Source organism: Meleagris gallopavo, chromosome 8, assembly GCF_000146605.3.
Source record: "Meleagris gallopavo isolate NT-WF06-2002-E0010 breed Aviagen turkey brand Nicholas breeding stock chromosome 8, Turkey_5.1, whole genome shotgun sequence".
In the NCBI taxonomy this organism is placed as follows: Eukaryota; Metazoa; Chordata; class Aves; order Galliformes; family Phasianidae; genus Meleagris; species Meleagris gallopavo.
This window is the reverse complement of record NC_015018.2, coordinates 23,597,539-23,612,812: the sequence shown is the minus strand read 5'-3', so window position 1 is coordinate 23,612,812 and position 15,274 is coordinate 23,597,539. Positions and strand designations below refer to the sequence as shown.

Below are 15,274 nucleotides of genomic sequence, written 5' to 3'. Positions count from 1 at the left end.
ATTCTTTATCATTAAAAATGTTCAATCCTTATCTGCTTAAATGTTTTAGATAGCAGAAGCTAATTCAGTAATTACAGCAGAGGCCTTAGGCCTTGACAACTTCTCTTTTCCGGTGACCATATAAATAACATTTGCCTCCTCTTCTCTTATCGTCCAATATGACTCCTCTTTTGGTCATTAAAATCTTCCCACAAAGTTTTCTTGTATCGCTTAAAGATTACTGGTTTACATCTGAGCCATAAACTCAGAAGGCACAATAAATACCTATCATTCTGTGTCAAGGCCTCCAATCTGGCCCCATAAAGTTGCTGTGATACTGGACATTAACAGCTACTTAATCTGAAAACTTTGAAACAGCATTTTAAATGCTGGCAAGTTACAAATACATCAAATACAAGAACGTGACAGTATCAGGCATAATGTTGGCTGTGAGACATTTCATTCTAATTAACATTTTGAAATGCAGTTCAGAGACATACAGGACAATAAAAGCCAGGGGAATAACTGCCTTTAGTAAGGCACCGAATTTCTAAGTAACTGAATCTAACTGAAACTACATCCAAACTACATCCAAAGTGTAATGAGAAAAAATGGTCAGCAATTTCTGTCTTGAAGGTGGGTATGATAGCTTCACTGATCTGCTCTGAGGCAAAAGTGTAGGAGGTGCAGAGTATTTAAGTACAGCCCTCAATGTTTAGGCATTTAAGAGCATGTAAAATGTCTGATTCTTGCAATGTTTTTAAAAATTCTGCACAGAATAAAGACTAAAATTCTGATGAAGTTTTTGAGAGCTGTAGATCCGCTGCAGGAAAAGGAGTTGATTTTAGATGCAAAACAATCTTCAGATCCACCAATAGGCTCCTATCACTTACAGTCTTGGGCCAATCAGATGTAAGGAATCAAAATTAAATTTGTCTGTGTTCTGCTCCTTTGCAGAAGTACCATAAAACTTAAAATGTCATTGGATTTCCAACCTAACATTCAGGATAAAACACAGTGCAATACAGGCCCAACAGGTACAGCTGGGCTGAGCTGATCTCAGTAAACTACACTGTTAACAGCCTGCCTCATCTGTCACTTTACCTCCCGAGGTGCATCAAGGGAGGTACAATTCCTTGTATTGCTCCTACCTTTCAGTCTTGCTGTCTAGGCCTGTGCTGGGAATCAAGCTGCACACAAATCCACAGAGACAGTACTTAACTTGCTAACATCTTCCACATCTCCACCCTGTCAGATTGCACCAAGGAGGGCAGAACAGCCTTGGGATAGTTCTTGTGCCTGTAAGCACAACTGATCCATAACAGCCTTATCCAGCTTCCGTTGCACACACATTCCCATTGGGCAGAGGTATTTTGCACTGTCATCGTAATATTCCTGGTGATTCAATTCACCTTTGGGGCCATGGGTGTGTTAATACATCACATCAGTAATACAAAGCTCCAGTAAGGCAAAGCTCCTGTATGCAAAGATAATGAAAACTAAGGCGTGTCCACATGCACACCCCACACTGACTTTCTCCTGCCAGAACCACACCTGGAATAGCTTTGAAGGGAAAGTTTTGATCCAGAGCATGAACACACTAGCACAACACAACCAAGATATATAAAGCATACAGAGAGGAACTGAGAGGCATCAAGCCTGTGAGTTTGATACAACCAGAGCATTTCCTTATGAGGAGAACTAGCTGATTAATATCCCTGCTTTAGCAATTACAAGTAGAGGAGACAGACCATGCTTTCAAAACTCAACAGACATGGAAAAGGTCTGTGATGCATGTGCAGGAAACAACAGTCACAACTAGTGAATAGCCCCTCTACTCTTGTTGAGAGCTTCCTTCTAATGATGAAGTGACAGTAGGAAAGGTATAAAAGCATCATTTGAGAAAATAGGACCATACACACAAAGGACAGTATTAAGCTATAATATCACACTTGGTTTTCATCAATTCCTCAGGTGCTCTCAAGCAGACAACTTTTTAATCCTTTTTCCCCAGCTGTCTCATGTCTTTGCTGGTAGGACCATCTAAGCGAGTCATGTAAATGGTTTGCAGTTCACAGGAAGCACTGTATCCTCTCTGTTCAACACTACTTTTCTGGGCTCCATTTTCCCTGGAGAGATGGCTTTTTCCATCAGGGTTGCCAAGAAACTGGTGGTTCTAAGAAACAAACCTGTAGCATTCTGTCTCAGACTGTGTTCTACACATCATGAGATGGCTGTGAACAGTGCAGTAAACGTTCTGTGCATCAGTCCCTTAATACAAGCTGCTTTTTAACATTCTCCTCAACTCAGATACAACAGTACTGCTCACTGCTAAGTAGCATTCACATTCCACCAGAGGCACAGCTAAATCTGACAAATTTTATAATCCCTTTCTTAGCAAATCAGCAAAACTTGCTTTAGGAGAAAAAAAATCCAAGTAACATCACATGGCATTATTTACTTAGCTAAAAAAAACTAATGCCACCACTGCTGACTTTAGACCTGCTGTAGAACACGCTGCTTCTAATATATGATAGGAACTGGGAATGATTTAATAAAGTGGCATCTGTTCTCATGACTGTAAAGAGACTGAATATTCATCAGCCCTTCCCAAGTAAAACCAGTGTCCAAGGAACAAAGTGATGAAAAAAAATAAAGAAATTAAAAAGAAATTAAAAACAGACAAATAATAAAGAAAGAAGATGAGAAACAGGCAGTTCTCAGATCTTAACAGCACAGGAACATTAGAAATGCCATGACAGCAGAAAATCAGAGAGAGCAGGTCCAGAAGATGTACAAATGTGCCAACACATGCCTAGCACATGCTCTCACACACAGCCATAAGCATGACAGCTATTAAATGAAGCATGACAAGAAACTGTGATTTCCTTTTCTCTTAATTTTTCTTTTCTTTTTTTTTTAAACTTGTTCTGAGAGCAACTATATTTGGTGGCACAACAAGGAAGGATAAAAAAAATCACCATTGTTTTGAAAAACAAAAGTACCACCAACAACTTTCAAGAACAAAATGAAGTAGAAGATGAGTAAATACGTTATTTGCTATACAATCTGATCCAAAGAAGGTCTGAAGGGGAGAACTAATCATAGGGCAGAGCTATCAATCTGCTTGATCTTTGTATATTGGTTTCATCATCTTCTTCTGTTGACTAAAACAGGCAATAGCATTTTCTTCTTGGACTGTTTAAAATAATAATGTATTCTTTACACTCATACACAGTGAAAGGAGAGAGCCAGTCCATTTCACGTAATCTTTTTCTTTCTTTTGCAGACTATGCCCAAGTGTTGCATATTCATTACTACAACAAAAACACTTTGCCTGAGGTCCTCATTTCCTGATGTGCTGTAATGGGTTCGGGACCCCAGCTGTCTGCCAGGAGATTTAGAGAACTGATATTTAATAGTAAATTATAAGGTAGAATAATTCATTTTACATTTTCTTGCTGAAGTAGCATATTTATAATGGTATACTTTAGAGCCACTAAACAAAGATGAGGAGAACACATCATTTCTATTTGCACAACATAGTCTCCTGGTTACTGTGGCCTGCCCTTAGCCACTTATATTTTTGGATGCCAGACTCTGTTCTTAACCCATTGGTGGATCTCACTTAAGTCACATCTCCCACTATCTCCCAGTAATACAGAGGAACAAACTGCAATATATTCCCAGCATGTTTATGGAAGCCAATTTTCAGCACACTTTACTAACTTCACTAACTAAAGCTTTGACAAGATTTAAATAGAAGCAGAGCAACTAACAATACCAAGATGCTCTATAGTTAGTAATTCTTCAAAGTTTGCTGCTGAAATCCCACTATACCATTTCAAGGAAAATGGCTTCAAGCACAAACCCTGCTATAATCTAATAAAACCCCTATATACCCATGTTCTGACACCTCACAGCATTACGATTCCTTTGGGTTTTCTAATGACAATCTACTGCAACACAGCACCAGATCAGGACTAGGAAACTTTTAAAATATATCAGCATTCTGGTAGGAAACAGCAGACTAACTTGATTTTCTCCAAGTAATGCCAGATGTGTTTAAGAGACACAGATAAAACCAAGTGCAAAACCTGCATAGTGAATTAAGACTAATAAGAGCATAAAATCCAGTAGATGCAAACTCACATGCTCTGTAAGCTGGTAGGAAGCACCTTTATTAAAGGAGTTCCTGCTAATTCTTCTTCTTCAAATCCATCTTTCATTTCTGCTTTCCCACTTAAGTTACACAAGCATGCACCTCCTCGGAGTTACTATATGGGTGTAAGATGCAATATTAAAAAAAATAAATCACAGAATGGCCTGGGTTGAAAAGAACGTTCGAGATCATTGAGTTTCAACCCCCCTGCTGTGGGCAGGGTGAATCACTAGACCAGGATGCCCTGAGCCACATCCAGCCTTACCTTGAATGCCTCCAAGATGGGGCATCCACAGTCTCTCTGGACAACCTCTTCCAAGTGCATCACCACCCTCTGAGTGAAAAACTTCCTCCTAATATCTAACATAAACCTCTCATCTCAGTTTAAAACCATTCCCCCTTGTCCTATCACTATCAAGCCTTGTAAACAGCTGTTCCCCCTCCTGTTTATATGCTCCCTTCGAGTACTGGAAGGCCACAATGAGGTTTCCCCAGAGCCTTCTTCTCTTCACGCTAAACAAGCCCAGTTCCCTCAACCTTTTTTCAGAGGAGAGGTGCTCCAGCCCTCTAATCATCTTAGTGGTCCTCCTCTGGACTCATTCCAAGAGCTCTGCATCTATCTTACACTTTCTTAAACCAGGCCTCAGGCCTGGATGCTGTACTCCAGGTGGGGCCTCACAAGAGCTGAGGACAGTCACCTCCCTCTCTCTGCTGGCCACCCCTGCTTTAATGCAGCCCAGGATTTAGTTGGCCTTCCAGGCTACAACCTTGTACTTGGCCTTGTTGAACCTTGTTAAGTTCACATGGGCTCACTTCCCCAGCCTGTTCAGGTCTCTCTGGATGGTTTTCGTTCCCTCCAATGCATTGTGGTAGTGGTAATAAGAAGACTATTGAACTAGATGATCTTATAGGTCTTTTCCAACTTTGTAATTCTATGATTCATTGACCGTACTGCTCAGCTTTTTGTCATCTGCAAACTTGCTGAGGGTGCACTTGATGCCATCTATGTCATTGTCTATGTCATCATTATGTCATTGATGAAGATGCTGAAGAGCACCAGTCCCAAGACCAACACCTCAGGGACACCAATTGTGACCAGCCTTCACCCAGACACAGAGCCATTCATCACAACCCTTTGGCTGCAACCAGCCAGTTCTTAATCCATGGAACAGTCCATCTTCTCCAATTAAGAGAGAAGGATGTGGTGAGGGAGTATATCAAAGGCTTTGCAGAAGTCCAGGAAAATGACATCTGTCATCCTTCCCTGGTCCATCAATGCCATCACTGCATCATAGAAAGCCACCAGATTGGTCAGGCAAGATCTGCCCTTAGTGAAGCCATGCTGGCTGTCTCAGATCTCTTCTTCATCTCATACATGCTTTAACATGGTAACAGTGAGGATCTGCTCCATGATCTTCCCAGGCACAGAGATGAGGCCCATTGGCCTGTAGTTCCCCAGGTCATCCTTTCTCTCTTTCTTAAAAATGGGACTAATGTTCCTTTTTCCAGCCACTGGGAATTTCACCTGACAGCCATGATTTTCCAAACATGATGGAAAGTGGCTCTGCAACCATGTCAGCCATATCTCTCAGAACCCAGCATGTCATCTGGCCCCATAGACTTGTATACATTCAGTTTCATGAGGAGGTCTCGGACTTGTTCTACCATCACAGTGGGACGGAATTTGCTCCTCCACCCCCTCAACTAGAGGTTCAGGGTCCTGGCCGACATGGGGAGTCTGACCACCAGTAAAGATAAAGACAAAGCACTTACTGAGTAATTCAGCTTTTTTCATTTCTGAGAAAGCTAGTTCTCCATTCTCATTTATCAGAGAGGGGAACACTCTCCTTGATCTATCTCCTCCTGCCTGTGTACCAGAAGAACCCCTTCTTGTTATTTTTCATAGCCAAATTCAGCTCCATCTGTGCCTTGGCTTTTCTGACCTTATCTCTACACATTTGAACAGTGTCCCCGTATTCTTCCCAGGCTAGACAACCTTGCTTCCAATTCCTGTATGTTTCTGTTTCCCCTCAGTTTAAACTGCAGGTCCTTGCTCAGCCATGCAGGTCACCCGCCTTGCCTGCTCCATTTCTTCTGCTGGGGGATGGAGAGCTCCTGTGCCCACAGAAGGGTGTCCTTAAAGAGCTGCCAGGTCTGTTCCTATACCCTTAACAGTTTCACAGGGAATCCCATCCAGCACTTCCTTGAGCAGCTGTAAGTTTGCTCTCCTGAAGTTCAGAGTCCTGACTCTGCTTATTGTCAGGTCAGCATTCCTCAAGGTCACAAACTCCACCAAGGTATGATCACTACAGCCCATGCTGTCTCTAATTTTAACTTCTCTAATGCTCTCCTCTGCAGTATTGGTGAGCTCCAGGTCTAGTGAGGGTTCACATCAGGTTGGTCCATCTAATACTTGGACCAGGAAGTTGTTATCCTCAGACTCCAGAAGTCTCCTGGATTGTTTGCCACCCACCGTGCCAGCAGATATCCAGCTGGTTGAAATCCCCCATTAGGACAAGAGTCTGAGAGTACAATACTTCTTGTAGTTGAAGCAAGAAGGCCTCATCAATAGGCTACCCCTGATCAGGTGGCTTGTAGTAGACCCCAACCACCAAATGTCCTTTACTAGACCAATCCTTAACTTTAACCCATAAGCTCTCAACCAGGTTATGGTTGTTTCTCAAACAGCTCTTCACAATCCATCCACTCACTAACATAGAAGGCAACTCCCCCTCCCCCGTCTATCCCTTCTGAAGAGCCTGTAGCCATCAATCACAGCACTCCAGTCGTAAGATTCATTCCACCATTTTTCCATGATACCACTTAGGTCATACTTTTCCAGTTGCACCACAGTTTAACTCCTGTTTGTTTTTTTTGACAGTGCCTCACTTCCCTCTGCATAACCAGACCAGTGACAGAGAAATGCTTATAAAGGGGAAGAAATAACTGCACTTGAAGAAAATATTTGCTTTTATTTTCAAGCATTACAACTTTTGTCCAAGTAAGAGAGTCAGCTCAAGGACCACTCGAAAGAAATACCTGCAAATAGGCTACAGATGACAGGTCACCGCTGAGTAAAGCCACTGTTTTCCTTCACACAAAATGCACAGTCAGAAATGGCTTTCTACCTCCTCCTTGTAACAGGAAAGAGGTTTCACTCTTTCCAGCATAGATTCACCCAAAAATTAAGTAATGCAACCAGAAAAGACCCCACATCAAATTACACTAGATCCTCAAAGCTCACACTGAAGAGAGGCACTGAGAGAGGCATGTGCCCACTGACATCTCAAAGCCCATAATCACACGCCTCTGGACTGTTCTTGAAATAGAGCTGGAGAAAAACTCTGAGTGTTTGTGGGTCAGTGATCGTATCTTTGACAGCTGGGTCCTTCTTCATGGCCTCCATCCAGTGTTGGAGTTTTGGAGTATGAGTCAAAACACTATGGAAAAAAGAAAGAGTCTGAATAACATAAGCAGGAGATCAGGAGGGCATCGAGGAAGGAAAACAGCTTTAAAACTTCTGTTTTACTACTGGTTTTGCTTTCTCTCACAGTGTAACATTCAGCTCAGAGCAAGTGACAAATATGTAACAGATCATAGAAGACAGATTGACATTTGGAAAGCAAGAGTTATTTCAGAGCTTGTTCACTCTGCAAAGCTGACAAAGAAAAAGAGCAATTATTGTGCAAGATATCAGTGAGTTTCTTCTTGTGTTATTCCTACTACAAAAGAGACCCTATTCATATCTGTAATCTGCTCTGAGTTGAGGACAGAGGCTTGCACACGTCTGCCTCCCTCTTGAGCACTCTGTTAGTGGCAATTCTATAACAAACACCCCTTCACAACTCACAAGCTTCTCTCCTCTCTCTAGAAGACTGAGATAAGCTGTATAGCTTCTATTAGTGTGCAACCCAGCAGCTCAAAATGCAGACAGTCTATTGAGGAAACAAGATTCAGTCAACAAAATCCACAAATCCACTTGAACACAATTAAGTAGTACATGACAAACTGAAAGCTTAACAGTGCAAACTTCCTTTTTGTTCTCTCCTGGTACGCTGACTTGAGGTACTCTGCATTCCAATCTCCAAATCCCAAGTTTAGTTAATGTACAATTTTCCTAGGTAGCTCTCAACTTTTATTCAGAAAGAATCTTAACACACAGTGGTCTAGATACTTGATCATTCAAGTACCTTGGTAACTCTAGGCCTCTGGTCCTGTATAGCTTGTAACATTCCACCTCCCAATCAAGGATCACACAGAAAACAAAGCAGAGCAGCAGCCCATCAACAATGTCCCCATCTTACGATAGTTTTAATTCATTTGCAGGATTCCTTCCTCAATCTTCTAGAACAATTTAGTCACCAAGATGCAAACTGTTCTATACTCATTCTCCTACTTCCAGATGGGATAGAATTAGTTTTCTTCCTAGCTAGTATAGTGCTGTACTTCAGATTTAGATTTTTATGTTTCAGTTGTTGCTTAGCAGTGCTTATACTAAGAACTTTCAGCTTCTCATACTGTTTTGACAGCAAAGAGACTGGGGGTAGGACAGAAGCAGGAGAGCTGATCCAGATCCAAAGTGGCCAAAGAATATTCCTCACCATATGACAGTATGCTGAGCAATAAAACAGGGGAATTGGCCAGGAGGGCCACTGCTGCTCAGGGGCTCTGGGTATTGTTGGTGGGAGGCAAGCAATTGTTTTGTGCATCACTTGCTCTGCTTATTCTTTTCATTCTTTTGCTGTTGTTTTTCTTTCCTTTTTTAATTTCTTATTAAACTGTCTTTGTCTCAGTACATGAATTCTTGCACTTTTCAAATTTTCTTCCCCATCCCCGAGCAAGAAAATGTCTGCATGGTGTTTAGCTGTCTACCACATTAAAACAACACTCATTTTTCCATTTTATCACCCATGTCCTCATACAAGCTGATTCTTTGGCCCCGTGTTAATCAAGCTATAAAACAGCTCTCCACTAACACCAGTTTCCTATATTTATGTATTAAAAAAATCCGTTACAAAAGGGACTGATCTTCTACCTATAGCAAGGCAGGACACATTTTATTCTTCACAGAACAAAGCCAGTCTCCTTTCTCAGCTCAGGATTCCTGAAGAGAAGATATTCCACTTCAAGCCTAAGGTTTTTGATTAGCAAATTCAAACCTTGGCTCCCATGCTTGTAATCTCTTCCAATAAAGATCATTTTCTTCTATCTTGTGGGAATGGAAATAAAGTCCTGTATTTTGACCACTATTTTCAGATCTGCCAAAGTGTTTTTGTTTGTTTGTTTGTTTTTGTTTTTTAAGGAAAACAGATCTGGTGAAAGGAAACTGTTTATCATAAGACTCCTACCCTGGTTTAGGATGTTTAACCCACCCCAAAACTGTAAGGAAGCTCACAGTTTCTTCAGCCAAACTTAAAAGCAGCCCTTTGCTGATGAATCAATTCAAATACACAAAAATACATACAGCAGCACTTCAGTAACATGCTAGAAGCCAGACAAGGTACTCACTCCTTCAGCTGGAATGCTTCCAGGCGTTCAAACCAGGGCCAGATCATGTAGTCAATCAGGGAGCTGGAGTCCCCACCATAAAACACAGTGTTGCGCTGAGAGAGAATCTGTGAGGGACAAGAGATAACAATTACCCTCAGAAGGAAGATTTCCACATCAGGAGACAACAGTAACTAAAAGTCACTATGAGGTGGAATGAGGGCATCCTGAAGCAATCTGACAGGAAATAATGCATGTACAACACATTTCCCTTATGCATGCAATATATGGGGAGTCAGAACTGGTAAGCAATGCAACTGTGATATCAAGTTTAACTACTTCATACACTGTCAGTCCACTTCTTCTCCAGAGCTGGTTCAAAAACTGACACAAAATATTAATCATTAGGAATCTATAGCTTCTGCAGAAACAAAAAGGAATTTATCTCACAGAATTTGTTATTTAGTGCTTTCTGACCTGTAAATAAGCAACAATGGCTGAGATGAATCAAATATGCACATACATTTCTAGAACAACAAAGCCAGGTAAACACAACACCCAGCTAATGTAGAAGACAGTTTTCGCAGGGACTCTTTACCCATGGCACTTTAGTCCAGATGGTATCAGGAAAATATTCCTAACATCCTATCTAGAACTGGATTTGATTTCAGGCACAGGAGGAACAGGAAATATTCACATGCAACAGAAAGAGACCTCCACAGCTCAGCACATAAAGCAGCAGGACCACAAAAAAAAGTGTATTTGCAATACATTCTCCTTATACTTAATGCTTCTGTTGTTTCAAGTGCCATGGTGATCCAAGCTTAACACTTTGAGGACTTTCCAGACCCAAGCTTGCTCTTTAGAAGACTAGTCCCTGTTTTTAGGGGCTTTGGCATTTTTAAGATGGAACTCCTATGGCATTTACAGCCTGCCCCTCAGTCCCCATAATCTAACAGAAACTTGAAAGCTGTCCCCCCAAAGACACCTCATGCTGTTTAAATCATCAGGTGTCTAACAGAATGCAACCTGACAGTAGCACAGTTCCAGAGACAGAAACATAGCTCCCTCTATCGGGTAGCAGCAAACACAATGCAACAATGTTTAAAAACATGTGCCTTCTTGATTATTGCTCTACACTGCACTGCTTAGCACTACCTATAAACACTGGCGTGTTATCAACATTGTTTTTGTCCTAGAACCAAAACATAGCATCATATCAGGCACTCTGAAGAAAAAAAAAATCCATTCCAGCTGGAACTAAGACGATATATATTACAGTGGACTGAGCAATGTTAGCTCAGCTCTGCCCCTTCCTGCCATCCTCAGTCAACCTACAGCTGCAAAATTCATCAGGGTCACTAAAATAGAGATACCAAAGGAGTAATAAGTACTTCACAAAATTAATGAAGTAGGAGGAAGCTTAATTCCTTATTAATGTTCTATGGACTTGTATTTCTCTGTCCTGAAATACACTTTGTTTCTCCCAAGAACTGAAGTACCAGCTGCACTACTCAAACATCAGCCTGATAGACAGATGAAAATACTTGAAAGCCATTTTACTTTGGCTGCTTAAGGGAGCAGGGAAACAGAATGCATAGGAAAGTACTGGAAAGTTTTTGCAAACTTTGCACCAGAAGAAACATGCTGAAGCATCAGTTCTTGCTCAAGCCAAACAAGCATTAGCTGTGACCATTAAAAATGTGCAATGAATGGATTTGTGATAAGGACAAGTCCAGCAGCTCTTCAGGCTGTCAAAGAACCACTACTGATACTAAATAAGGATTGTGAAGTTCCTAACACAAAAAAGCCACCTGATACTTCCTGGAGCTCAGCTGAAGTCACATTACACCACTGTAGCAGAACATAGCCCAGGGCTGGATTTCTACAAAGGACAGATTATACTCAGTGGTGCTGTTGATCATCCCAGGCCGAGGGGAAAAAAAATTGAAAGATTGTTCATTGCTATAGCTATCACATGAATGAGAAAAGATCTAGCTCCAATTGCCAATGCATGAGAGGGGAAAAACAAACAAAAAAAACAACCAACCATACTAAAAATCAGGGTTGTAGGTAAGAATCATATAACTGCCAGGCTACTTGCTATCATGAAATCCTCTTACCTCATCAAGTTTGCCAAACTTTTCAGCTAATTCTGCTTTCAGCGCTGCAAGATCGTCTCCTTCTTTGAGTGCCTTGGAAATTACAGCTGTTATCTGTAAAAAGGAGAAAGTTTTCAAAATACCTCTTAGAATAATGCAAGCAAATCACTTGGAGCTTAAGATGCTGAGATATTTTGAAAAAGCTAAAATCCTTTAATAAAATTCTTTTATACTTCAGAAAAGAGAGATAAAGGCTTAAAAGAAGATCAAATGCAAGTAATGGATTCAAGTCTTGCAGTAAGAGAACAGTGAAAAGAGGAGCATGTTTCCAGTTGGCCCACATCCAGTACAGTGGTACAGTGCAAAGTGATACTTCTTTACTGGGTACACACTCTTGAAAACCAAATGCACTTTAGTTATCAACATTAAGGGTACTTTTAAGAGAAAAATATGCAGCCCAAGATACGCAGGTTTCTACAGAGCTGCACATGTCATGATTGCCAGAGAAATTAGTACACAGTACAGAAAGCTGCCCCGTGGTCAAGCTTACCCATGTTCATCGAAGTTTGTATACGTTTCTCTAAAATCTTGTCACTCATACAACTAACATTCACAGCTCGTTTCTTGCAAGATGCTCTACCTGTAGTCCTTTTCCCATTACATCTTTTCAGAAAGGCCTGATGTAAACAAATTTTCCCTCCCTTTGGCCTTTTATATTTCTCCTTCATACACATTTCTCTTTGCATCTTCCATTACTCTTCCTCTTCTCCTGCTTCATACTCAAGCTGACTTGTTTTGTTTTATAGACCCTTCAAAGTACATGCTTGTACTATCTACATACAGAGCATAGGAAGCTTACTTGTAGTCAGCCACAATGCCAGTCTCCACCCCATACGGAAAGCTAAAACCATCCTCCTTATGCTAGCCCAGCTATCTCCTGACCTTGATTGCAGGCTCCTTCAGTCAGGCACTCTTCACAGCCTGCATTTATACAGCACTAGTACCTCCTAGTATCGTGCTAGGACCCGATAGATAGTGAACTATGCCTGGGCAGGGCGAAGCCAGAGGGAACTCTGGTGGAGGTCTGTAGCGGTCCTGACGTGCAAATCGGTCATCCGACCCGGGTCTAGGGGCAAAAGACTAATCGAACCATCTAGTAGCTGGTTCCCTCCGAAGTTTCCCTCCTACAGGGAGACTCATTAACATACAGCAACTGTCACTGCCTAGATTTCAAGCATTCAGCTCGTTTGGCCCATTAATGTTTCCTCTATTGTAGGATGCTCAAAATCCTGCCTCAGACATGCACATCTTAACCAGCTTAGCTGTCTTCCTGAATCCACGCCTTCACATTAATTCCGGGTGCAATTCAGATGCACAGTGATTTATGAGCTAACAGTAAGAAACTCCAAACTTCTCTGGTTATTTAAATGGCTACCCTACACACATGGCCTATCCTCTCAAATGATAAAAGCAGCATTGGCAATACAGCTGCAGATTTTGAAACTCTAGTAAATTAAGAAGCACAATTCTACCATGATCACACAGTACCTTTGAGAAGCGTTCCAGAAGCATTCTCTGAAAGGCTCGCTCGTATGGATCTGAAGGCATCAGCTTCCTCCCTGGAAATGCGTCATCCAAATACTCACAAGTGATTGGGGACTCATAGATTAGCTGGCCCTTGCTGGTCTCCAGAATAGGAACCAGCCCAGAAGGGTTCTTCTCAAAGATCCAGTCCGGTTTGTTCTTCAGATTGATGTTAATTACTTCATGCCTAAAAGAATGAAAGAAACAAGACCCAAAGAGGTTCATTGCCATTGCAGCCTGAATCATAACACTTCAATAGTACTTAAGAAGTTGAATCTTCATTCTCTTGCTCCCCCTCATCTTCCCTGAAATTTTTTCTGGGATTAACCATTTGACATTTAAAAATACTGCCAGAAAGCATTTCTTTTCACAGAGAAAAATAGTGCTGACTTACAGTGACTTGGCTATTAAGCTAATAAAAATCAAAACCAGCCTGTAAGCAGCAGCCCTACCAGTCAGGCTAATAACTAAGGTCAACCTTGGCACGCAGCACATGCTTATCATATGATAACTCGGACATTCAAAGAGGAACTTGATTGCAAGTAAGCCATAGCTGAAATCAGATCCACTTTAATCTAACTTTACATCAAACATCAAATGATAACGTTCAGACTATTCACCTTTGATTCCTACTGCCTTACATAAGAAAGATATGCAGGATAAAAGCCAAAGAGATACCAAATTAAAAAAAAAAGTACTAGAAATGTTCATTAGCAAAGTTATAAGTTACCTTCAAGCAGGACCCCGGAAAATTCCCTGTAAACCTAAAGACTTACTAAACACAGCTAAGCATTCAAAGCAAACAGATGTCTACCAAAAGGTACTCACCACCTTCAGGCAGCAATTAAAAACCCCCCTCATTACACTAGAACAAGTTTCTCGGAGAGATAAAAAGATCTCACAGGAACATAGCACTTCTGTTAAAAAGACCACTTGCTTACTGCTGCACATTGTAAGTGGCAGCATAAATACACACCGACAATTCCTACCTCTTAGCATCGCTGCCTCAGCTTACACAGAAAGCAAACACTGTCAGGCTCTAGTCACACTTATACAGAACAGGGTAAAACACTGTAACTACATGCTAGGGATTAGGGGAAAAAAGCCTCACTTGATGCCCTTGGCACGGAGAACGAGGCGCGTCCTCTGGGCGAAGGGGCAGAAGCGCATGCTGTACAGCCGGATCACCCCCTCGGGCACCGGCCCCGGCGCCGCGCTACCTGAAGAGAGAACAGAGCCGACCGTTACAGCTGCGATCCGCGCCTCGGCGCGAGCCGCCCGCCCAGCTGGTGCTTACCCTTGCCCAGGCTGCGAGAGTGATCGCCCGTCATGCCGCCGTATAGTGCCGCACCGCAACGCGCTGCCTGTGCGCTGTACCTCAACGCGCGGCACTTAACGACGCCGCCGGCCCCGCCCCAGGGCGGCCTTTGGATGGGCGGGAACCGCGGCCGCGCAGCCTGTGCTTCCAAGCGAGCTGAGAAGCTCGGCCGAGGTGTGAGGGTTCGCTTTCCTCTGAACGTCTTTTACACGCTACCTAAGCTGACCGATGGGCCCCGAAGTAAAACACCGCCATTCCAGGGGCTCCCCAGAGCTATGCCTCACGTGGAAATGGCATTTCAAAGGCAGCAACCCCAGCTGAGTGGAGAGACAGTCCCTGCCATCCTGCTGATGGGCAAATCTGTCACATATCCGTCAGGGCTGGCAGAGAACGTGGAATTTCCTGAGACTAGTTCACGTTCCACAGGGGGGAAGCGGAGCCTGCTGGTGACTTTTATTTTGGTCTTGTCACAAAGAGCAGCATTTCTGATGCAATACTTCTTGCTGGCAAACTGTCATGGCCACCAGGAAAGCAGCCACACACCTGTCAGCGCTACCTGCTGGAAAAGAAGAAAGTGATTTTTTGTTGAGTCATTGTTGTTTGGTTTATATAACTAAGAAGTAATGCAACACTGGGAGGGTG

At 42.3% G+C, this 15,274-nt stretch overlaps 1 protein-coding gene across 1 annotated transcript; it reads right to left on the bottom strand.

Moving 5' to 3' along the window:
* Window positions 1-7,093: 7,093 nt before the first annotated feature.
* LOC100543474 (glutathione S-transferase omega-1-like) lies at window positions 7,094-14,750 on the bottom strand. The gene is made up of 6 exons (XM_010714678.3): window positions 14,612-14,750; window positions 14,426-14,534; window positions 13,279-13,501; window positions 11,752-11,844; window positions 9,650-9,756; window positions 7,094-7,581 (listed from the first exon to the last, which is right to left on the bottom strand). Exons 1-6 carry the CDS (start codon window positions 14,643-14,645, stop codon window positions 7,428-7,430), a joined length of 720 nt encoding a protein of 239 aa, XP_010712980.1. The 5' UTR covers window positions 14,646-14,750; the 3' UTR covers window positions 7,094-7,427.
* Between the last annotated feature and the right edge of the window lie 524 nt (window positions 14,751-15,274).

Coding starts and splice junctions, on each gene's coding strand:
- LOC100543474 (XM_010714678.3), bottom strand. CDS start 14,645: ATGACGGGCGATCACTCTCGCAGCCTGGGCAAGG. Junction 14,535..14,611: donor CTCTCGCAGCCTGGGCAAGG/GTAAGCACCAGC, acceptor TTCTCTCTTCAG/GTAGCGCGGCGCCGGGGCCG. Junction 9,757..11,751: donor AGTTTGGCAAACTTGATGAG/GTAAGAGGATTT, acceptor TGTCCCTCACAG/ATTCTCTCTCAGCGCAACAC.